The sequence below is a fragment of the Pseudopodoces humilis genome, chromosome 2 (assembly GCF_049639895.1).
Source record: "Pseudopodoces humilis isolate 2021_Gansu_Grassland_sample_001 chromosome 2, ASM4963989v1, whole genome shotgun sequence".
NCBI lineage: Eukaryota > Metazoa > Chordata > Aves > Passeriformes > Paridae > Pseudopodoces > Pseudopodoces humilis.
The window spans coordinates 49946826-49972295 of NC_142201.1; the positions used below are offsets into that span (position 1 = coordinate 49946826).

The following is a 25470-nucleotide window of genomic DNA, read 5'->3' on the forward strand; positions in this document are numbered from 1 at the left end:
TCAGGTAAAGTCATATGCATTTTTAGCATTGCAGGAAGCAAAATTGTCACTATACAAGTACGATAGTGTGTGTCAGGACTTTAAGTCCATTAAGTGCTACATGGTTGTACCTGTGCCATTACCACTTTTGTGTTTCTAGAACTGTGGCATCATTATATAGAATGCTATATAATTTGCTGCTTCGGTTTTATTGATACTTTTCTCTTACTTTCCAAATTCCCATTTACTCTATTATGTTATATTCTTGCTAAACATGACAACTGATCTCTCATGTGAATTATTCTCTGCAGCACATGGAATGAATTTAAAGACTCTTGGCTGATCATATCAACATTAAAATAGGATAAATATGTTGCTTTGGCACAGCAAAGTCAAATACAGGCCACAAAAGTTTGGATTATGCACAGACAACTCCCCTCTTCACCATTCCTTGGTATGCTATCATTTACACACACTCTACAACATATAATACAAACAATAGAAAAAATCTTTCAAATATATTTACTTAAAATGAGAAATACAACAATTAGGTGCATATGAAATTATTAAAGGGAAAGAACAAAACCATTTTGTTCATATTGTTCAAATTGCAGATTTACTGAATTGGAACATAATCCTTGACAGTTTGTATGACAAACATCTACACTGCAAGTACCTTCAACTCCAGTTTAAGGCATCTTAAATTAATTTTTTTTTACTTTAGCCTAAGATTACTACTGCTTGAGTGTTTTCCTAAAACACTACATTTCTCAGCTGTAACAGCATCTGTCATTCCTGGCGTGGAAGCAAGCTCTTGTATGAATGTGAGCAATCTTTTTTGCTTCTTTAGAAATGCAGGGTATGTTCAACAACTGTACTATGGATCTATAGGAATCTAAAGCATGTGTTTAAAGTAATTCAATGCATCTCTCAGATCATGATCAAATACAGCATGCAATATGATTAATAAAATAAACAGCCTGAAGTACTCTTACAAAGACATAAAATAGGACCATAAACTTTGTGGATAGGAAAGTAATTAAGATATACACTAGAAGGAGAATTACAACTTGCATATTCACTTATTTTTATGTATTTAAGAATGCACAGTCTATTGCTACTGCAAATATTTTGGTCAGATTTTATACTTCAAATTGCAATAACAAAAGCAACAATACTTAGTGCTTTGGTATTATTCTCCTATCAATTTCCATTTCTCCAGTACTAGTGGCATTTAAAGTTCACATTTTCCATTTCTTACTGACTTCAAATTAGTTTATGCAGCTTCCAAAAAAAAATAAATACATAGCTTGGGACTGTTCAAAAGAATACTAAACAGAAAAATAAAATTTACAAAAAAAGAAAAAAAGGAAAAAGAGACACCTTTGACATTGAAGGGAAATAAGAGAAAATAAAGCTTTCTACAAAACTATTTAAACTATGTTTCTTTCACTCTTTGTGTTTTAGAGTTTTGCTGTAGAGTTTCAATAGCAAAATTTTCTATGTGTGACAAATTTTCTATGACTGTTTAAATGGACCTGTTTTTCAAGTTTTTTTAAATATTGTTCCTTCTCTAAGTATTATTAGTTCTCAAGGTATTATCATTATTAGCATGCAATTTCTGAAATTGTAACTTGAAAAAAAAATTGCAAAAATGGCAAAAAGAAGAGGCCTTGAGAACAATTCAGTTGGTAGGGATAGAACTTAAATTTTTCTGAAGACCTAGAAAACTACTGGTCAGTGTTGTATTGGCAAAACTATTCTTCTTTCATTTGGAACAATCACATTTCAGTAATCTTTTTATCTCCTTATTTTAGGAGATTCTCCTCCATTATATTCCCTCCACAAACTGATACACAAAGATACATGAATTTATAATTAATTTTGGAAAATATGATTCCATTTTTCAAACAAATTCAGCTTAGAAGATTTTTTTTAATATGGTTTATTTCCTATTTTAGCATTAAAATAGGAATAACAGAAAATTACTACTTTCTAACTTTAAGATCACTGAATTGATATGAAATGTGCACACATGCAAGATCAACAAAGAATCTCTTTTCAGTGATCACACATTTACAGATATAAAGTTCTCTGACTGTCATTTCGTAGGAATGTACTCGTACGTGAGTAAATGCTCTGGGAGTCTGCGTTATGAATCACGCATTATAGTTTGTACTGCTGGCATCTTGGCATCAACTTGAATATACAAGGATTTATTTTGTAGGCTGGTAACTGGAGTAGGCAGGCCAATACAAGAAAGCATAAAAGCTGCTTGAATTGCAAACATTATGGAATGATAACAAGTACTAATATAATGAGAGAATTTAAATATTAAAGTGATGCTTAAGCATGTCTATTCATTTCATACATGAGCTATAATACATAAACAAAATCTTAAACTGCAGCAGGCAAGTGAAAGCTTAGGACATTATTTGAACTGTAACATAGTTTATACTATTCTCTTCCTTAAACCCAGAGTGTAGTAAAAAGGCATCTTACAGTTCAAATATTTTCTGTTTAACAGGACACAAAAAGATAGTCTATAGAACTAGTAATTAGTAAAACAAATGTTCCTAGAATCTATGTATTTCTAAAATACAAAGAAAGGTATATCACTTAACATTTCCTTAACATTTTAATCTGGCAGCTGCTAAATAAAGTGTACATAAAAGTTAAAACAAGGCAAGTAAAAAAATTACAGGGAAATCAGTGTAATTTATTTTTCATAACTAATATAGAAAAGAAAATTGCCCTGGCAGGTTTGTATGGTTAAACTGTCAAATTATAAGAACAAAGAAACAATTTGCAAGTATTTGCACTTTTCACAAATGTTATTTTCCCCCTGCAACTCAGTAACACAAGTTCAAATTGATTAGCATCACACACCAGAGCTTACAACTTTTGAAAACTAGTTCCTTTCCTTTTTTAGCAATTCCATTTTTGTATCCTATTGACACAACACTGAATAGCTGAAGATCTGAAATGCAGATTAAAAACATATTTGAGGAATGATAACAATTCAGAAGTTTGCAGCTCCTTTGTAAGTGTACTCAGCACAGGTTCATTTAGTGAGTTGTATCTCATGTTGAGTATTTGCAGCAAAAATGACTGCACATCTTCTAGTGATGTGCTTCTCTATGAAATGACAGAGTGTGATTATCACAGAACAATAATAATGTAGTATAATCACAAAATTGGTAAGAATGTATATATGGATGGGAGACTTAGAGCAGGGCTAGGAAACTTAAGGTGACAGTTCTGTTCATCCAGCATTCTACAAGACAGAGCAGACTGAGGAGAACGATCTAGATTTGTTACATGAGATTAGGATAACTAAACTGCTAACATAACCTAGCTATGCAAAAGACACGAAGTTCCAGGAATCACTAAGGTACATCTAGTGGAAATTATGGCATCATATGAGATAGAGCAGGAAATTATCTGAAACGTTATTCAGAATTCCAGTTATCTGTGTTAAAGTGAGGTCAGGATTAAAAGAAATGGTACTCAGATGTCCAAGAAAAAAAGGAATCTATCCCATGAGAACTCAAATAAGCTTCAATCTAGAAAAACAAAGTCTGACTAAGATTTTAAGAGGACAAAACAATAGATAAATTTGACAAATGCTATTATCGGAACACTGTGATATAAACTAGGAGAAAATAATCTTGAAACGGAAATTAAAACCCAATCTGGATGTAACAACTAGAATATCATCCACTAGGAATAGTACAGTTCGGAGTTTAATTTCTGAAAAGATGGTTACATGAAATGACAAAATGATCAATAATCCAAAAGGCTTACTCTAAATATGATGTTTATAAACCTTATAGGTAACTACTATATTGCCAATATCCACATTTGTAGAGTTTTCGATTTTTTCTTCATTCAATAATGGAAAAAGAAGTACAAAAAAGACAATTACATAGCTAAAAGATTATGAAAGTTATATTTTACTTGCATTTTTGTAATTTTCTTATAATTTGATTGACTTTCACCAAAAAAACCCCTAATTTGTTCATTTTTCCTCTTGAAAAATGAGGAAAATTTCCTCATTCTTATGAGGAATAACTCATTGCATCATGTGTATCAAGACTTGTTGCCAACAAATTAACAAATTAGTCCTGGACAAATTAACATAACTTCCAGGTAACACCAAAACCTGTTTAAATAATTAGGGAGACTGAGAGGGAAAGGACAAAGGTCGTAAACTTTCTGGGCAAGTGCTCAAATCATGTTACAAAAGAGGCAAAGCTTAGCCGTTACCACTTCTTCTAACATTGTTCTGGAGTGAACTCGATTTTGAATGAGTTAGCCATGTTCTAATAAAAACAGGCCCTTCAGGGACTTGAACAGAGTTCAAGCACCTCCTACTCGTATCAAAATAAACACTTAGCTTTCCAAAGCAGGAGACTTCCGAGCATGCACAAGGACCTCTACCTAAATGTGCTCCAACTTGGAATGATTTTAAGTGCCTCTGAGGTTAGGTGGTGCTTGAGAACAGGAGGTATTGGTAAGACTTCACTGGAATCTAGTCAGGGAAAAGCTACCTCCAGATATCACTATGACAACCTGTTGGAAAGTCATTAATGTGTGCAAAACCTGCACTTACCCACCATACACTACATTTTCAGTACAGTGCAGTGGATTGCCCCTGGCTGGATCCCAGGTACCCACCAAAGCCACTCTATCACTCCCCTCTGCATCTGGAAAGGGCAGAAGAAATGTAATGAAAGACTCATGGGTCAGGATAAGGACAGAGAGAGATGAGTCCCCAGATACCCTTATGGGCAAAACAAACCCAACTTAGGAAAAAATTAATTTATTACCAATCAAATCAGAAAAGGGTAACGAGAAACAAAACAAAACCTAAAATAAACCACATTCCCCCCATCCTTCCCTTCTTCTTGAATTTAACTTTACTCCCAATTTACTCAACTTCCATCCTCCCAGTAGTGCAGAAAGACAGGGAATGGGGGCTGTGGTCAGTTCATCCCACATTCCTGCCAATCCTTCCTCCTCAGTGGAGGACTCTTCATACTCTTCCCCTGCTCCAGCATGGGGGTCCCTCCCATGGGAGACAGCCCTCCACAAACTTCTCCAGTGTGCGTCCTTCCCACTAGCGCAGTCCTTCAGGAACAGACTACTCCAGTGTGGGTCCCTGTGAGGTCACAAGTCCTGACAGCAAACCTTCTCCACAATGGGCTTCCCACAGGGTCACAGCTTCCTTTGGGCAATCACCACCCCTCCCGTGGGCAGCAGGTAGATCTCTGCTACATGACAGATCTTTTCTGTCCTTTCTACCATTTCTCTCTCTCAAAAAAAAAACCCAACAAAAAAAAAACCCAAAAAACACACCAACAAAAAACCAAGTTTCCTTACTCTTCATTTGGGTTTGGCAACTCTTTTTGAGTTACTGCAAGGTAGCTAAGACTGAAAATTTTGAAAGAGTATAGTATCTTCTTACCCTCTGTATTTTCATTAACCAGGTCCAATCCTGTGTGTAATCACGTATCTAGACCTACACTGAATTTCTGTCAATCAAAGTACTTCCAATCATGGAAGAGAGCAGAGTTCACTAAAAAAAGCAGCATATGGCACTTCATAATGAAAACATTCCATTTTATGACCAGCCTTTGAGAAATGCTTAAAGGCTTGACAATTCTGCATTGGAGGAAGACTAAGACTCATGGTAAAACATAAAAGCTCCAAAACCCATTAATTTCGGAAAAGAGTCTATGCTGAACTTCTTTTACTCACAAAAGCCATGTGGGACTTGATCTGCGTAGCTTCTGCTGTTTATGATGTGGTTACCTACACCTGAGCCTGCTGTGCAGACTCCCTTTATAAGTCAATGGGAAGAAACAGGTACCTTACAGACATGATTCCATTCCAGCACTTTTAAAATTAGACAAGACTGATAACAGACACAGCAAACACTGTACTAAAATCTGCATTTTACTTACTTTGCTCAGAAACTAATGTTTGAACTCATCTAAAGTCTAACAGTATATTACATTTTCAAAATGCTTCAAAAACATCACAAAATTTTGTAACAGTGGTATGAACAAAACTGAGATCTCTGAATATGATGTTCAAAGGTTTTCAGTGTTAGATCTGGAAGGAGATGTTCACCTTCACCAGATGTGTCACTGAACAAAATTCATAGCAAAGTTATCATCAATTAGATTCACAGTTTCCATCTCTACAAATAGCTGTACAAAGATAACTGGATGAGCAGAAATGAAGAAATGGACTCTGCCATCAATCCCAACACACTTACTTCCATTTACCAATTGCTTCATACAACTGTTTTGTCTTTGCCTGGCTTATACTACTCTTCCAAAGAGAAAGACTGGGAAACTGCATCATGTATTTTACATTCATATGAATCACTCAGTGAAACTTTCACAATTTCTATTTTTTTGTTTTGTCTCTTCATTTATTTATACTATTCCCTTCCCCACCTCTCATTTTTCCTTCTTTACATTTTTGCCTATCATCAATCCTCTGCAAGTTTCACAATACAGACATAATGGACAGAGAAAAATACTTTTGTCTGACAGAACAATTAAGATTCTCAATCCCTTAAGCTTTCTTCTTCCCCTCCTTTTCATGATTTTGTCCTTGATGAAAATTGACCAATTTAGGACCAGTCTGGGGGGTCAGGCAGAGAAGGGTTTTAAAACAGGTTTCCTTTATATTTTGTACCACGTAACTAAGGGAAAAGGGATTCCAGGAAACCTTTTAATAAAGGACTTACTGATCCAAGTTTTATATGTTTTCCCCATCTTCTGAGTCTAATAAAAAGCTACAGAAATTTTTAAGGGTGATAATTACAGTAAAACCTTACTGATAACATGCTGTTGCATCATGGACAACATACAGATGGCTAAAGTTGGAACAGAATAATCAGAGAGTTGCAAAGTTATCCATACCATAAGTGACAAAACAAATGTTGCCAACAATTGGAAAATATTTAGGGTGGTATTTGAATCCAGATTGCAGAAACATGCAAGTATCTAAGCATAGGTCTCATGTGAGCAAAGTATCTAAGGTGCCCTTATATTAAATGTACCAGATACCAGGAAGCAAAGACAATGAAGTTAAAATATAAAATATTCTTTAGATATAACTTCTCTGAAATGGAACACTGGTCATTTTGCATTGAGGATTTTGTTTTTTTGTTTGCTGTTTTGTTTTGTTTTTTTCTTTTGAATCAAACATGGCTGGTCTCCCCCATTTTCCTCGCACTTGCACTCCACCCCTATAACTCCTCAGTCCCTTTTAATCATGCAAACTACTTAGTCTTGATGTTTTTCCCAACAGTGGAACTGTCAAGGTAGCATGAGGAAATAGATTTAAGCAGGGCACGGCAAATATAATCTTAAACACATTAAATCACATTAAAGAAGAAGTGACACTACATTCATTTTGAAAAAGTTATAAAATTTAAAAATTTAAAAATAAAACAGCATGAAAATTTACAAAATTCAGTTAACATACTGAAGAAAGGTATTACTTGCCTGGCTCAAATATCCAATTAACAACACATTGCATATAAATGTTAAGGCTTTTCACAACAGTATTCTCCCTATTTTATAAGATAGTTAAACCAAAACCTGTCAAAGGTGAGGAAAAAATCCCCAATCACAAACAACCCAAACCAAAAGACCTCTGCAAATGACTTCAAGCTTATCACAAAAGACACTTCTGCATTCTGAAAGGTTTATTCACAGTCTTCATTTTAGTAAAATACTCTTTGGAAGCAGTTTCTAAAACTAGATGTAACGTTCATTTATGTGTATCTGCCAAGTTTTTAAATGTTTTAGAAGCTAAACTAAAACATGTTGAAAATGACTCATTGTGGTACCAGAATACATATTGTAGGAAATAAGAACTCATTTACAAGTGGGAGAAATACACTCACACTTCATCTGTGGGAATTCACTAGACTTCCCTTCCAGTAAACATTATATTTAAAATAATCATGGAAAATATGTTCTTTTAACTGAAGTTTATGAAAAGATTTAGACAGCTGGCATAACAAAAGAGACTTACAAAGATAAATGTAAAACTGTCTTCAAAAATAATTAGTAATTCTGCCAAAAGATATCAATTTAACAATAAAAAAAATTCCATTTTTTTTTCTTACTTGAATGGTTAAACTAAAACTGTTTAATACAGTTGTTCAGTATAAATAGATAACCATTTGAGACCAAGTACAAAAGGAAGACTTGATTATTTTAAAAAGTAAGAAAATGCAGGGTGGGGGGAGAGCCCTGGCAGGCAAACAAATTGCCATAAGGTAGCTCTTTTCTAACTTGGAGCATGTCAACTACTTTTTTAGATCTGCACATTTTAGTAATACAACTGCCTTACAGCAAATGCAGTACTTAAAAAAGTTTCTTTGCTTTGAAAAGAAGAAGTCATCTGTCACAGTGAAAATAAACCTGAAATGTACCCCATTTATCTATGCATATAGAATACCTTGAAAACAGAAAAAAAGAACTCTGACACAGACAATTAGACCCAGATCTCACAACTTGTGACTGGGAACAGTGTCATAAAGGACAAACCTAAAATAAAAAAAAAAACCCAGCCTCACTAGCTTCTGTAAAGTAACTGTCTGTAAAAACAAAAATGTTCTAGAAGAACATGCAACAGACAAAGACAGTAATTCCTCACCTGGTTTTAGGTCTAAAAATCTTTGAAATGAGTTATCAATAAAATTCCACCTAATACTGGGCATTTCACAAGGTCACGGGATTTTCATCAATCACACTTTGGTTGCCCTTTACTGTTTAGAGAAACCCTCTATCACAAGTGTACTCAGAGATTCAGGAGTCAATTACCTGAAGCAAGCAGCTTTTAAAGACAAGGGAAGGACTTTGGTTTCTAATTATTTTCATCTACTTACAGTACCACTTTGCACAAATAAAACCTTTTCCCCTTCCCATAGTGTTTTGAGTGGGCCAAATTCTTCCTTTCTCTATAACCAACAACCAATTCTAGTGACCTCAGCAATGTATCCAAGGTAAAACACAAAGATTTAGCTTTCTGAAGCATTTTGAAACTTATGATCTAGATTATATTTCTGGAATGGAAATGCTAAAGATATTAGAAAAATCACAGCAAACATTAAGAAAAATTTCAGAAGGGATGAATCAGTGCACTTTATCTGTTTATCCATGGCAACACTTCCCATGAAACAATTAAAATATCTATGAAAACAATTCCAGATGACAAGTTCCACATCAAAGCTTATACTAGATGATATACGTACACATGCAGTAGTATTTATATTAAAATGTTAGCCAAGAGCTGCAGCATTTTGACAACACATCTAATGTTTAAATTTTAGAAGAGAGGTACAAATAGGCTTGTAAGTACAGGTATGTACACTTTATATATCTACTATGAAATCCAACATTTCATATAAAGATTAAGCGCCTGACAGGTATAAGCGTTTTATGTGGTGCTCAAGCTCCATCTCAAAGGAACCTATTTCTAGTTACATTTACTCCTACAACTGCACTGCCACTTGATGGAAAAATTTTACTTTCTCTTAAGAGAAAGTTTCTCAATTTTGTTTATTCCATGGGTACGAAGCAGCATAAACTATGGCAATTTTTTTTGCTACTGGAATACCTCAAAGGGATACACAGAGAGTCTGTACCTTCTCCAAGCTTGATGAGTCAGCAGGGTGGTCTGTGCAGCAATGAATGTCTTGACTTGGCAACATTTGTTTCTTTACTAGTACAAAAACCTACTATTAAGAAAGGGCTGGCCGTATAGACACATAAACGGGATCTTTATGGATTCTGCCCAATGGCAAGAACTAGAAGAGCCCGTTACTGCTAGTCATAAAGCCTCTTGATCTAGTGTTTCATATGCACCCCTCCATTCCACCTTGGTTGGGTTTATTCAGTCCCTGCATTCTGTGTCCTTACTGCCTCTCATCACAAACCTCCCACAGAATTACAAATCCTCTCCCTAATCACCAGCAGCCACCCTCTGGAGCAGATCAGCATATCTGCTTTCACACTGTGCTCCCCTTGGAGGCCCATCCAGAACAAATGTTCCCATCTACCACTGGAGAGCCTATTGGTCTGCTAAGGTTCTAAGATACTTTTTGGGGTTTGGTGGTTTTTTTGTTTGTTTGGGGTTTTTTTGTTTTGTTTTTTAATCTAACTCAGCTTCCCCTCAGTGGTATCATAAACAGCTCAAAGTAGTACCACCCTCTTGGTACTCCCATGATTCAAATGTGATGTCACAGCTAAGTGTCACTATGGCTAATTGATGTTTGGTAAAAATGTTCTGATACCTCACACTGCCATCCTATAGCTACCCAGATCAAGCTATTCCTTAGGAAGCTCTTGAACTCTGGCTAACTATGCCTTGAACATTAATTGCACATTCATTCTGCTGGTTTCACAGAATATACTCACAGTTACCCATATAGTCATATAAGTAGACACAACCGTGCCTTTAGATCATTCAGCTAGAAACACAAATAGCTGTAAAAATAATCTAAATAGCTTTGCACTAAGTAAACTGAAGGACATGGCCTTCCCACTATTCAATATGTGATGTACTTCAGCACTGAACACACAGAGCTTAAAAAAAAATTTACTGGTGTCCCTGAATGTAAACAACTCTCTAAGTTAACCCTAACAAAGTCTGGGATACAATCTTGAGTCAATCTTATCTAGAACCAAGAACATACGAAAGGGAAATCAGCCCTCCTGATCTTTCTGACCCATCCTGGTCTTTCTGTTCTTTTCTCATGAAGGCACTGGTCACCAGACATGCCAATCTCATGAAGAGAGAAAGCAACAAAACAGCTGCCAAGGACTTGCATGGTTATTCCATCAGCTGTGAACACTGGACTCACCAGCTGTGAGCACTACACATAAAGATCATACATCACTCTCTTTTGGGAAGTCTTTGATGTGATTAATTAGGCACATTCAATGCTGGATTTACTAATGTCCCTGACTAAAACCCACCACACACGGCAAACAGCTCCTTGTGGTTTATGGTATGAAAGTACCTTGGCTAACTAATGCACACTATTCTGAATGCCTGTGCATGAACATACTATGATGATCCTTCATTTACTCACAGTTCTTCATTCGTTCATTTACAAATTAACTACCTATCCTCTATTCCAGAAGCACATAGCACCATTTTTCTTATTTGTAAGAATAAGTCACATGAAATGGGTATCAACAGCATGGAAATGAGGATCAGCCTAATGCTTTCTTCAGTTATATATCTATCGTTTTCTTAACAATTCCAATGTGATTCTGCAGAAGACAAACACTAGCCAACATTTACCTCAAAGCTCTCACTCATCAATGTTAAGTCTTCATGCCAACATTTCAGAATTTATTATGAGGTTTTAACAACACAAAGCTATAACCTCCATCTCACACCACACAAGCACCTATTGGACACTGCTCTTCCAAAGTTTGCTATGTGGAAATGAGTATAGTATCACATCATTTTCCAGGAGGTAATCAAAATGATTTCAACTCCTTTTCCAGGGCGTAACCTCAGACTGAGAAAGTAATTATAGAAGATAATTACTATTAAAAGAAAACTTTTGTTGTTTTGTTAGTGTTAAATATAATATTACACAAATAGCTATAATTTGAAGATCAAAATTTTTATACAGACACAGAGAAAATACATATTCCTGCTTTGAAGAATTTAGCTCTTGAATTGGCATACACTGTTTTAGTTAACACATTCAATTAATGTTCTCTGGCTGTATCTATGGTCATGCTGTTACTTGTGACTTGTTTTTCTTCTGTATTCTAAAAAACTATAGAACTGTATTCTATATTTAGGAGTTTCCTATAAACAGGTTCTTTTCTCACGTGCCATTGAAGTGTTAATGCTTTGGGTTACTTAATGCTGGTAGGGACTTCACACACACATTTAGTCCTTCAAGCCTAGATGGTTAGAAACACTCCAGAAACAAACATTATTTGCACAGACAACCTAATGTATGTAACAATCTTTGAAAAAATACAAAAAAAACCCAGATTAACAACCTCTTCAGGTAAAAGCTTTCATTTGTAACTTGCCATTACATCCAGTGTAACGTCCCCTTTTCAAAGGGACCCAAAGCACGTATAGTTAAAAGGCTGGGAAGTTCCCCTGTGTCTCATAGCTCTTATTCTACATAGAAGGGCTGTAGTGTATTGCATGAAAGGTATATGTAGCCTGATAAAGCTGGCTCCAAGTGCAGCCAAAAGTGTGCTTTGAGAAAAGCAAGAAAAACTTCTGCATCTTCTTTATTTCTCCCTAATCTTCTGCCACTAGCGTTCAACTACTCACTTGAGCATTTCCTGAATGGCGATATGTTTTCTACCTGTAAAGGGATTCTCAAATTTATCTTGAGCTTTTCCAGTCTTGTTTTGAAGGCATGTAAAGTTTAGTACCTGAAACATGATTTGGTAAGGAGTTACAAATGACCCCTACTAGATCATCCTGGCAGTGCTCACCATTAATGAGAAGCTGGGTGCAGTGAGTCACGAAAATGGGTGTGTACCTGAGGAATACTAACAGCCATAGCAAAATCATGGACTGCAGTGGCAATTTCAACCCAATACTTCAAGAAATATATATAAGCAGCAGCAGCACCCTTATAATGCAGAATCCCTCTTTGAAGGCATTTGCAACTGCTTTTGAATTTGTTCTCAAAGGACATGATATATTTCAACCTTTCCAGGCTAGCAAAAATACCCTATGGACTTAAAAGGGTAAATAAATAGCTTCTTGGGTACTCCAAATAGCCACTGCACAATTTAACAATTTGCCTCTACTGATCATAACATTATAAGATTCAAATGTTTTGGCTAACAGGAAATAAAAGGTAAAATGAGAACGACAAGGCTTATGGAAAATCTTTATGATATGACAATACGTTGATATTGCAACTATTCCAAAGCATCCCTCAGAGGCTGAAAATATTGTGTGAGAACTATTTCTTATGAGCTGGGGCAAAAGCAACTGAAGAAGATGATTTTTGGAGCTATAAATATAATCATTAAACATTCCTTGCACAGTAAGAGAACAAACTTCAAAGCTTGTGTTGCAGATGTAATGAAGCTCAGAAAGGTCAGACATCAGACTAACTTAGCATTCCTATGAGTCTTGATGTAGATAATTCTTCAACATCAAGACAGTTACAGTTATGAAGTGACTGGTTACAGGGCTCAAAACACTCATTCCGCAAGAACACCATCTTAGCTAAGAATGTAAAATTTTAAGATCCTGATTAGGAATCTAAGAATCAAAAATAACTAGGCATGCTTTAGCATGTATGCAGTCTTCCCAACACTATTATTCATCTATTTCATCCAATCAGGTTAGGTAGGTTTTCTCCTTCTGTTTATTAAAATGCATCCTAGAATTAATTATCCATTAAGATGTAAAGTTCAAATAAACATAACCTCAGAAGAAAAGGAAGAGAGTAGGAATCTCCCTAGACATTTCAGTAGAAATTTTCTAGACATTTTCTGCTACAGATTTCAGCTTGCTTCTACAGCTTGGAAACAATCTAGACATAGGGAAATTGACTTTTTCTTCGCTTCTGCATCATATTACTGCTCTTAGCTCTTACACTGACTTATTTGCATTCATTCAGAATTTCCAAGAGGGTGTCTTTCAGCAATTTCCATGACATTCATGAATGTTACCATTTTAGTTGTACCTTGTATTTAACTTTCTCATTAGGAGAAGAAGATGAAGGTAGTTTTATGGGAAATGTGCAATAGTTACTTTGGGTAGGGCTGAAATCTAAAAAAGGTCTAATAATGTCACTGAAAGGCTTGGCTTTATTATGATAGAAATCCTAAGTGTTAAAAAATTATGCATACACATCATATGACAGAAGTCATAAATGAATACAGTAGCAGCAAATTATTATTACCAAAGAAGCATTTTGGAAAGCACTAACAGTGTTAATTGAAACTGAAGATTTAAAGTGGTAGTGATTTTCAAGACCTATGTAGCTCTTCAAGGGATTACAAAGCACATACAAGCGTAGCAGCCGTGCGTAGGGAGTAAGAAGTTCTGACAGTAGTTTTTATCACAGGGTGATGACAGCTTTGCCCAAGAACTATTTTGGCCAGGAGTCTGCAGTATGGATTGTTTAAAATCTGTTATTGAAATCTTCATTTGATACAAATATTCTTGAAGAGATAATACACAACTATTTAAATATTAGTAGTAACTCCAGCACAAATATACATTGAGTTAGTAATTTTAATATTAGAATCCTGTCACTGCAGTCAGCAACATCCATATTATAAAATTATGTTATCAGAAAGGGAAAATAATTAGTTTCAACGTTTCTGTTAACAATGAAAGTATAATGTAATAAATGAAAATCTAATTATGAGATTCCTGCATGCTCCACAGAGATTCTAAATGAATTTTAACATTTATTTATTCAGGAAATTCATCTGCTTATCTTCTTCTCACCTAAGACAGTCCTCTATCTGCGTGCAATTAATAAGATACAGGGATCTTCATTTCATCTTATTAAAAAACCCATTTAATGAACAGAATTGATCCCCTTCTCAACCACCTAAAAAGTTTAAGACAGATGACTAGTATCAGATAGCATTTGATGAATTCTAAAATGTACCACAATTATGAAGAAGGAGAAAAAAATAGGGATAAAAGATTCAAATAAAAAAAGATTATGGAGAGACTAAAATAAGTCTCTAAGTTGTAGAGTCAGCTTGCAGCGGACTGGAAAGAAAAGGAATAAATCTGTAAATACAAACATGCAGACATGTTTTTTGCATATTTCTCTTAACCTATAAAGCAGAGACAAATGCTGTCAAGAAATGTCAATTACCTTTAATTTGTTTTTCATTTGAGAAAAGCATTTCCAACTAGAAACAACAGAAATACTCCTAAAGGTATTTTTACCTGTAGCAGATCATCCATTATAAATTTAATAATTTTTTAAAACTGAGCTATGAATATCAACGTAGAAATGTTTAAATAATAATAATACAAAATACTTTGAAATCTTTATAGAACAAAACTAAGGCTCTAAACAATTTCTGTAGACATCACCTTGATTTAACACAACTACAGAAACATGTTTTAAAATTTATCATCTGTCCATCAGTGTATATTCAAACAAGAAAGAAAAAAGTACATAATTAAAAATATTCTACTACCTAATGGACAGAGACAGGAATTTAAACTAGCTTTTACAAAACCAAGGGTTTTTATGAATAGTGTCCATTGCAAAGTTGAAGGAACAGCATTGCTATAACACAATTTTCTTGAATACTCATTTTCTGTTTACTGCATACCTATTATGTTTCTCTTCATTATTCTACACTTCTCACTTTATCATTAAAAAACAGGAGAAGAAAAATCACCTCACGTACATGATGTGAACAGCAATCATCTGTAAAAGAGCACTTTTTTTTCCTCACTAAGAAAAATAAGGTTTTGTATGAATTTCCCTTGTGGTCCCAATAATTCTAGAATTTTTAAACCAGTTTCCACTGATATAGCTGAGTCCTGGAAAAAGTTATACTCTTTTTAGAAGAAATTTAAGGAATTTGATTTTAAAGGAAGTCAACAATCAAAGGCAAGATATGGTTCTTGTAGCTGAAATGCTCTAGTATGAGTTCAATCCATATTAGACCTCTGAGTCCACTTTAAGAAAAGGAATGATTTAAGTTTGACATTGCACCTTATAGGAAACTAGAAAATTTAACCATCAAGAAAAAACCCAGCAGAAAACCACTTCTAGTGCACTTCTAGTTTTTTGGTGTTGTTTTTTTTTGTTGGTGGTGTTTTGGTGGGTTGGATGTTTTTTCTTTTGGCAAGGAGAAGTAACAGATTAAGTCAACAGTTTGAAAATAACACTCCAGGAGTGTTCAAAAGAAGGAAAAGCAGGAACATATTTAGCATCTGAACTTAACTGTGTAGATGACAGAGTTGTTACAAATTTGCTCTGCTTATTCTACCCCTAGACAATTTCAATTGAGGTAATACAGCTTTGAAATTAGAAAAGAGTTTTAAGTCACACTACCAACAGCAAGTGAAAATGTTCCCTTTGGTCATACTTTTTTAGAACATGTGTGACATCAACAAGACTTTAATCCAAAAATATCAAACAATTTAAGGTTTTTGTCACTGTCATAGGTAAATGGAACATGGATTCTCAGACAGAAATTACAGATGTATAATGGCAAAGAGAGTAAAAACATTTACATCCTGACATCACAGTGGTCTACTGTAAGGTTGAAACAGCAGATCCTTTCTCACTACAACCCTTTCCTGAATATTATCATTTTGGTATTTTCTTGGCACTTGTAAATAGCTGTTCACAGAAAACCATCACAAACACGAGTGAAAAAAAAAAAGAAAATAACTGCATTTGACTAGAAAATTGGTATTAGTTACACTCCTGATCACAAGATTTGCCAGGGGCTTTATTTAACCACCATTCAGGCCAGTCAACATTCCACATAGTTCTGAGGCTTTCAAACATGTCTGTTTATACCGATTATAATACCAGTGGTAACTACGATGAGTCACCGTGTTTCTACTAAAGTAGAACAAGCTGTTATAATCACTTAAATACAGAACTGGACAACACAGGTATTCCTTTTTCATCTTAGGGGTTTCTGGTGATATTGGAAAATTTCTTTGTTCCATAGAACTGTCACACGTGAATCCACAGTAAATACAGAATTTGCAGTCTTTCAAGTTAAGGTATTTATACCATCTCAACATGCCAGTTAGTTACTTTGCAGTTCACTTAGGTAGGTGATTTGGAATGTGGGGAAAGTCATAGTCAGGTCTTGACACCTGTTATGTGATTAGAAGTGAGGTAGATTTAAAGAGAGACACCTACATTTCAAAAAACACTAGTATGGATTTTCCACGTTTCCAAGCAGAAAATAATCCACTGAGGAACAATCTACTTCTCAGAACTCCAAAACCTAATATTTATTAATTTTTTTAACATGAGGAAAGGAGAGTTTTATATAGTTTATCACTAAGAAAAAGCTGTAAAAGCACAGAAACATAAGTGTATCAAACAAGACTCCTATGTTTCTAATTGCAGGGGAACTTCCCTCCTCAAAATAAAGCAACAGTATGAAAATAGGACACATTATATGAGTGGAAATACAGCTGAACAGAGAAGCATTTTCTCCATGGTTCTTAAAATATAGAAGAATTGCAAAGCTAGTATTTTTATTAAGTAAAAGTGCAAACTCAAATCATCAAGACTGATTTTCAAGAGGAGTTTCCAGTTATAATATGAAATCCCCATGTCTCAGTAAATCTTACCACAATGAAAGGTAGGAGTCTCGTTAGAAAGAAACCCATGCTAACTCACATTAGCATTTTATTTTAACTCAGGAGATCAGTTTCAAACCAAGTTTCCTGGTCCTCCCTACTCAAATGGCTTTGATTTCCACATTGTGGAGTCATCTCAGAGTGTGCAAACTGAATTCCTTTTTGAGAACCCAACAACCCCTCCAATGTGCTCTAACCACTAAAAGGCCTACAGCACCCTTGGGCCTATTCAGCTGAACTAGACTTAATGTGAAGTCAAACCTCTTAAATGCACTGTGGATATCAAGACCTCTGACCCATCCCATATGCTCTAGAACTACCCCTATTGTTTCACACGATCAGTTAGAAATCACGTTTTTTTCAATCCTTAGGCAATGCTGTTTCTTCAGTAGTATCACCACTGCAATTCAGGAGTTATACATAAAAATTAAAAGCTTTAATAAATTTGTGGCTATGCTTAAGTTAACAATATTTTAACTGATTACTACTTGTAATTAAAAATTATTTAGAGCAAAGAAGGTTCATCTAGCACTTCCTTTGAGGAGATGACTAGGTAGCACAGTCAGTTAATGAACTAATCTCTACATTTTTAAAAAAAAACGAATGTGTATTAAACAACGAATTAAAGACAAAAATAAAGGTGTATCACAAACCTAACCTGAACAACTTTGATTACTGTCCATAGTTTTACATTACCTTGTAGTTTACCACAGCTAATATTCTAAATTTACAAAAAGGAAAAGGTGTTATGGAACAAAAGTAAGACTGCTTGCTTGTAAACAGGCAAAAAATCAGCCATAGTTTCTTTCTCCATTGAACAGAACAGTACATTGGCATAGAAAATACACTCTACACGTGGAATATGAAAGACTGAGAAGAGACAGTAGTAAGAAAAGAAGTATGTAGCACACATAAATGTTCATGACTACTGCTGTCTATCCAAACTTCATAAAAACTATTAATGGAAGTCATCTTACAAGACAAGTACTTTCAACTCCACAAAAATCCCACAAACAGGTTCAGAGTTTGACCACTGCTACTATACAATATAAAATCCACATTCTTGCTATGAAATGAAACATTATGTTTCCTTCTCTCTACAGGAAGTAGGAGAAATACCAAACTTTCATCTTGTTAATGCATTGATAATGGGAAAAAAAATTACCACCAGAATTAAGCGTAACTTCATTTAAACGAAGATTTTGTAACTCAATTTGTTCTTTGTAAGCAGAAAGTTAGTTATTTCTCCTACCTCCACCACCTAGATATAAACACTGTTATACCTTTAGATTTTTATATGCTTTTTAAGACACTTACTGTTCTAAGAGCTGATCATATTTTCTTAAAGAATCCTTTTCAGCAATAACTGCTCTCTCTTTTTCAGCAACAGCATTATCTCTTGCTTCTCTCAAATTTCTGAAGGAAACAAAAATTGGTATTTTAAGAATCTGTTAGAAAAAAGACTGTTTTACTTCATTAATTACTGCTCTCTGATCCAAACTTCAATACTACTTTCTTCAACTCTCATAGAATGACAGAAGGGTCTATCTATTCACCTATTTATTACAGAGGCTTAACGTCAGGTTATTTTCATATCTATCAGCAAAGCTTCCAGTTCTGAAATTCTAGAAAACAATTATCAAAGCACCTATTTCTATGTGGAAACATGTAACACTAGACTAGTAGAAATAAAAGTTACTTATTTTTTGCAGGAATTAAATACATTCCAGTAATTTCACTTGGTACTTTGGGAATAACTGCAGGAATGCTGTTGGCCTGAGATGATCCACAATTTTTAGACAAAAAAAGTTTAGGTAAGCATAGAAATCCTACTTCCACATACAACGAATTGTCTAATTACTCTGATATATAGGTTATCGCACTTCGTTGTGTCTCATTCTGGGTTCTATTGCTGAACTATTTTTGATCTGCAAAGAACCATAAAATAACATTTTATTACAACCAATACACCTTTTTTTTTTACCAAAGATCAGTCAAGATGTTCAAGCTACCTCAGTTATTATTTCACCAACACAAATGAGAACAGCATGATACTAAGAATAAAACATAGTATTTGTGTTTAAAAATTGGAATTTGTTATTAATAGTGTGTTATACTGTAAGCAGACTACAGATTAACACTGCAGAAGTCTGTACTGAGGGGAAGCACTGCTTAGATACTGCATATAAACTCTGTGTCCAATATTTAGTGTGACACAGCACCAGCCAATTTGCTAGAGCTAACAGTGGTTGTTGAGCATCAAATATCTGTTATGACTGTTCTTAAGGGTTTTACTCCACTGCTGGTTTGCTTCTATGATGAACATTCACTAGCATTTGGAACATATTAGATGATCTTAAAGATTCCTTTCAATTTTATCTAAAAGGAATCCTATTCATATGCTACAAATGTGAGCAAATCCAAGCACAGCTACAAGGCAAGCCAAAACCATGGCTAGCAGCAATGACTAGGGGGTTTCACTTCAATACCACATACTTCGTCTGAACTGTACTGCTAATGTGGATGTATCCAACATCTTCCTACTGAAGTTTTTTCTTTTCCCTCTCTCCACAGCAACTTTCTGACTTATGGCCAAATGAAATTAAAGTCTCAGGCAAGTTCTGAATAAAAGTGAAGATATAAAAGAGTTTCTTTGAATAAAAGTCAGGATATAAAAGAAATAGAAAATTATTAAGCCCATGTGATTGTTAACCTAGGTCATTGTATCACACTAAAGGTATATAATTTCTGGTTTAAAGATTATTTTCCAGAATAAATGTTATCAGTGGCACTTCTCGAATTCAAAGTAGTTCATACAAACAGGAAACAGTTACTTAGAAAAAATAAACATCAGAATTATGTAGCAGTTAAATGGGTATTAGAGAAAGATAACATTTTCATTAAAAATTGAGTTACTAGGCACAATTGAATGCAGAAATTTTGTGCAGAAACTCAGGGGCTGACTTTATGATTAGATTATTTAAATCTGTCTCATACAAAAATATGGGAACATGTTACTAGATAACAACATTAAGATCAAGCATATTATGTCTTATAGTAGGACTCCAGAGCTGTATCCTTAAGACCAGAATAGTGCAAGTGGGATAAAAATTAAACAGCAAGAGATACAGATACTTACTCATTTAGAGAATAAACTATTTTCCTTAGCTGAACAACTAATCAATTGAAAATGCAATAGGAAGAAAAAGGACACAACTGAGGTACTATTCAACCAACAAGACCACAGTCACAGATGTGATGCAACTTCTGTTGAAATACTCTTTTTCTAGAGAGCCAGGAGACACACCAGTGATGCTGCCAGTTGTGAGTTGTGTGACTGCCATTTCAAAGGAAGTGAAGCACCTACCCAAATGGCTGCACACTGGGGCCTTATGAGGTATCTAGCCAGCCCATCATGCAAGTGAAAGTAACCTTCTGAAATGGGACAGAAATACTACCTGGAGGATCAAAAATGGGCATGGGCAGAAAAAAAAGGTGGGATGAGGATAGGGGAGGTAGTAGCTCATGGGCACCTTCATTAGGTTTTCAAACAAAGCTCTTGGCAACTGCCATTTATTGTACTTTGTCACATCCCTAAACTGTTCTAGAATGCACAGACTGGATTTGACATCAGAAAAGGTGCTCAGGGAAAGCATCTCATATGCTCAGCTACTAAACTGTGTTTGATCTATGGGAAAAGACTGCAGGTAATCCAGTGCCAAACCTCTTGCAGACATTCACAAGCCCTGTGAATTCACTCATGCTTCCTAATGCAAACATAGCCCATGCTTACAGCAACCATACAAGTGAAAATGATGCCAAAAAAATTAGGCATGAAGGCATCACCTTTTTATCAGTGGCTCCCTTTCATTTTAGTTTCTTGAACTGATTCATCCAAGTGCAAAGTAAGTGCCAATAAATTCAAAGGAACTATCAGGGACATGAGGCTTGGTGAAGTGGCAAAGAATATGAGCAACTGAATATTGTATTAGTTTAGCTGTAATATAATTCCATGCTTTGAGCAGGAGGACGAAAACAGCATTTTAACTTCATTTTCAGCCAGAAACAGCATCTCATCACATAACACAAATTCATTGCAAATTGTTTTGCTCACAATTTTAGGTTCCATTTGTCCTACCATTGAGGCAGACTGCCCTATGGTGGGTTTTTTGGTATTTTATAGAAAGAACATATACTAGAAAGCCTTTTTAGATTTATTTTTTTTGTCAAACATGTAGGCAAATCTAAGGATTTGCATTTCAGAAGTAATTATTTCAAAATGAGGAACAAAACTTCTGTAAACAGTTCCAGATACAAATGAAATATCTTTCAGTAGCTTTCTCAATGATATACAGACGCTTGTCAAATCTCCACAAAGAGTGCATGTTTAAATTCATACTTTGTAATTCAAAGTATATTTGCATACAGGAAGCGGTGTGGATGTATATGTGTGTGCGTGTATTTTACTCATATTTGCAAAACTATACAATGATGTAATTGTTTTTTAATTAGAACCTTTCCACTGACTGAAAGACAGCAGAAGTCATGTTCTTTTTCCAGTATTCCCAGCAGTAACAAAACTACCTATTAGAGGAATAGATGCTGATGCCACAAATATCTTTTTACTACTGTAATTTCCTTCTCCACACAACACTTTCAGGATATCTATAGTGAAGTTAAATTATAAAGCACTCCTCTTATTTTAAAGCAATAAAACAGGCAAAAAAAAAGCTAAAAAAGGAATTTGGTCCCCAAAGGTCCAAATCCCTAAGTCCCTAAAAGGCTTATGCATGTGCATGTAATTCTATGGTATTCAACTAGATGGCACACATACAAACTCATCATGCAAGTCTTTATGGACTAGAGTCTTCTTCAAAAGAGAGCTTTACAATAATTTACAGGAAATCGATTCTGTTTTTGAATCACAATGCTCTAAAAAAACACAATTAGATTTATTTAATACAGGCTTAAGTCTTATTTATTTTGGGTTTTTCTGCCTTATTTTCTGCATCAACACTTTCTCTTCAGGATTCCCAGCACAATTTCAAGATAGTCCCTAGAGAATGACAGGTGAACTGTCATCCTGTATTAACTAATACTGTACATCTGAACAAACTTCAAACAACCGAAGTTCATGTAGAATATGAATTTTAATAACCCTTTTCAAGTGATAATGTTGGTTGTCCATCATTTAATAATAAACACAACAACATACACTTACTGTACAAGTATAATTTCATTTTAGTTTTTACAAGACTCCCATCAGTTTCACAACAAAACTTAAATTCTTACATTTTGAACACCTCTCAGAGTCAGTCAGGTAGGATTATACCTAAGCACAGAACAGTGCTTGGTCATTTCTGCCCCAATTAGGTTATTGCCTACGCCTTACCTACCTGTTTTCACGTTCATACATCTCTTTTGAGGTGCTTCTTAATTGCTCAATTTCTTGATTTGTTTTCAACCTTATTTGTTCCAACTCTTCATGGAGTCTCTTTTCATATTCTGCTTTATAGTGGTCTCTGTAAATAAACAAACATATTGCACTAGTCAAAATATTAAAACTTCAGGTACAGCTTTACAAGAGCAGAGTTCTTGATTTTACATTTTATTTCAATCTTTATTCATTTACCTCTCAATGATTTAAAATACGTATCAGCCTATGGTGCTACATAAATTAAATGAAAATCAACCAGGAATAAATAATATTTAACTGTGAATAAACAGAAGTTTTTTGCACACATATTTAGAATTTTTAAAGTAATTTAATACTGATTAATCACATAATATTAAAATTTTTTCAGAACTTCTTTGTCAGCTTCTACTCAAGTGCTTATATTAAGTAACCACTTAACTTCTCACTTTCTTCTTCATCACTGTGTAAGGATTGATTAACTCATTGACCTGAAATGCTGCCATGTCTCTACAAGACTTCTTTGTGTACTATCTGCACCTCACATGAGGGAAAAAACACCGCAAGAAACACTGAAGATTAAATGCAGTGGAGATTTGTGAAGTCAAAAACACCCAAAATTTAGGAATTTATCCTGTCAATATAACATATAAATTATTTAAAACACAAAGTTTTTAAGCAACAGATATCAGAAGATATCAGGATTAAAGAATTTAATTTCAGAGAAACACTGAGTTTTTTTGTAACTTTGGAAGCTCACAGCAGGTTGTAAGGAAGCTCATAAGGAATCTCCTACAAAAACAGGGTTATGCTGTAAGCCCTTAACAGTTAAGGAATGTCAAAATCTTATAGCATCTAGTTAATGTTCAAGAATAATCAATCAGCAATGAAATAAATGGTAAAAATCACAGGTTTGGAAACAAAAGTATATTATGAAGATATATGCATTTACAGCTGTAAAGGGTTTCAGATTTAATTTGATTTCCAGTCATGTGATAGCCCATAATTCTTAGAAATCAGTACCTGAGCTGGTCAAAAACTCCCTCACATTAACTAAAAGCCCAGAAATATTAAAATGGAGAATGCTTGCCATCCAGGTTTTCCTTTTACTTTATTTATTTTTCCTGTTATAAAAGAAAACTTTCCAGATTTTCTTTTTATTGAGACACTGTATTTCAGTTGACCCTTCAAGATAAAAGTAAACTTATTTCTTCTCCTTCCTCAACTGTGCCACACTATAGCAAATACTGCATGAAGATCTTTCACACAATAACAAAGTTGATCATAAAAAACGCAAAAAGAACATGATTTCTTAAAATACCATTTCAAAGTAAGACTTAAAATTTTATTTAAAATACAGAGGTTCTGGGTGAAGATAGTTCTGAGATATAAACATGCAAAACTATTATAAAAAACTATGACTGATTGAGCTGAAAGGAAAAATAGTATTTAAAACTCTTCTGATAGGGGCTGGAGCTCCATAACTGATCATTTCAAGAATGCCCTTCTATTTTCACTTAGGTAACAATTTTTGTTTTAGTTGTCTATCAGGAGAGTCATATTAGCACACTTCCTCTTAGTTATACAGGACACAAGATTTGTGGATATACATTGAAAACAAAAAGTTTGTTTTATAATTAACTGAGTAAACCTACAAGAATAATTGCCATAAACTCCCAATGCTGAAAGCTTACTTCCACTACTATGATCTCACAGAGGTTTAAAAAAGATGTTTGTGATATGTATTATGACCCAAGAAAAGTGTTCTGCTTCTAGTTACATAAATATAGGTCAGCTTTCTGAAAAATAAGATTAATTAAATGGGATTTGTGCAAGAAACATGGGAAACAAGGGAAAACAGTTAAATAACCTGTCTACTGAGAGAAGTGAACAGACAATAACTTGCCTGGATGCAACATATTTTTCATACATTTCTTCCCTAGCTTTTTTGGCATCCTCTAGCTGAATCTGTAGTCTTTCAAGACGGTCTTCTTCATGTGCACAGCGAACACTAAGCTCCATGTTCTGGCGATTAAGATAGTCTTTATCTTTTTGCAACAAGTTGAGGGATTGTTGTACAGTTGCCAGCTATAAAAGGTATTAAAAAGAACACTTTAACATGAATTTCAAGATAAGTATTTTATCTATGTACACATATTTGCAATTTAATTTTAACTCTCTCCTGTGAAATCATATGAATCAAAAGACTATTTACACTTTAGTTTAAGGTGATGAAGCTTTAAGCTGAAAAAAAGACTTCAATAACATTACAATTTTATCAATTTTCATTATTTATTTCCAGTCGTTGGCACCTGAAAAAACAGGTGCTTTCATCTACAACAGTATCTAAATAGTGCTGAAGTACTGAGTAGCAGCAGTACTGAATAGTGCTGTGTCAGAAATACTGATGGAGAATCTTGGTGCCAACCTGTCATACTGATTACAACCTCCTCAGGAACAGCAGTGAAACATTTCAGGGCACCAGGGTGGTTACTGCTCTATAAAGAAATGGTAAAACTGATAGTTCTGGGGCTAATGTAAGGTGTGATTCTTGTGGACAAGGCAATGCCAAGGGCAAAGAGGTGGTGTTCCCACAGAAGGCTGAACTGATGCCAAAGTAGGAACAAGAATATGTTGAGAACAGCCACCTTTGCCATCAGATAAGCCATGTTTCCTACACCAAGAAGCAGTGTGAGAGAGTAGTCTCCATCCAT

General features: G+C 34.7%; 1 protein-coding gene across 5 annotated transcripts in view; it reads right to left on the reverse strand.

The window, feature by feature from the left end:
• Window positions 1-25470, reverse strand: part of PIBF1 (progesterone immunomodulatory binding factor 1) — a 104096-nt gene that overhangs the window by 56257 nt on the left and 22369 nt on the right. For 4 of the 5 annotated variants that reach the window (XM_088051445.1, XM_005516418.3, XM_088051444.1 and 1 more), the window contains exons 8-10: window positions 24663-24844; window positions 22740-22865; window positions 18661-18759 (exon numbers count right to left, since the gene is read on the reverse strand). In XM_088051445.1, the coding sequence (XP_087907571.1) occupies window positions 18661-18759; window positions 22740-22865; window positions 24663-24844 (407 nt within the window). The remainder of the gene's footprint in view (window positions 1-18660; window positions 18760-22739; window positions 22866-24662; window positions 24845-25470) is intronic. The other variant, XM_014262778.2, reaches the window with a different exon arrangement.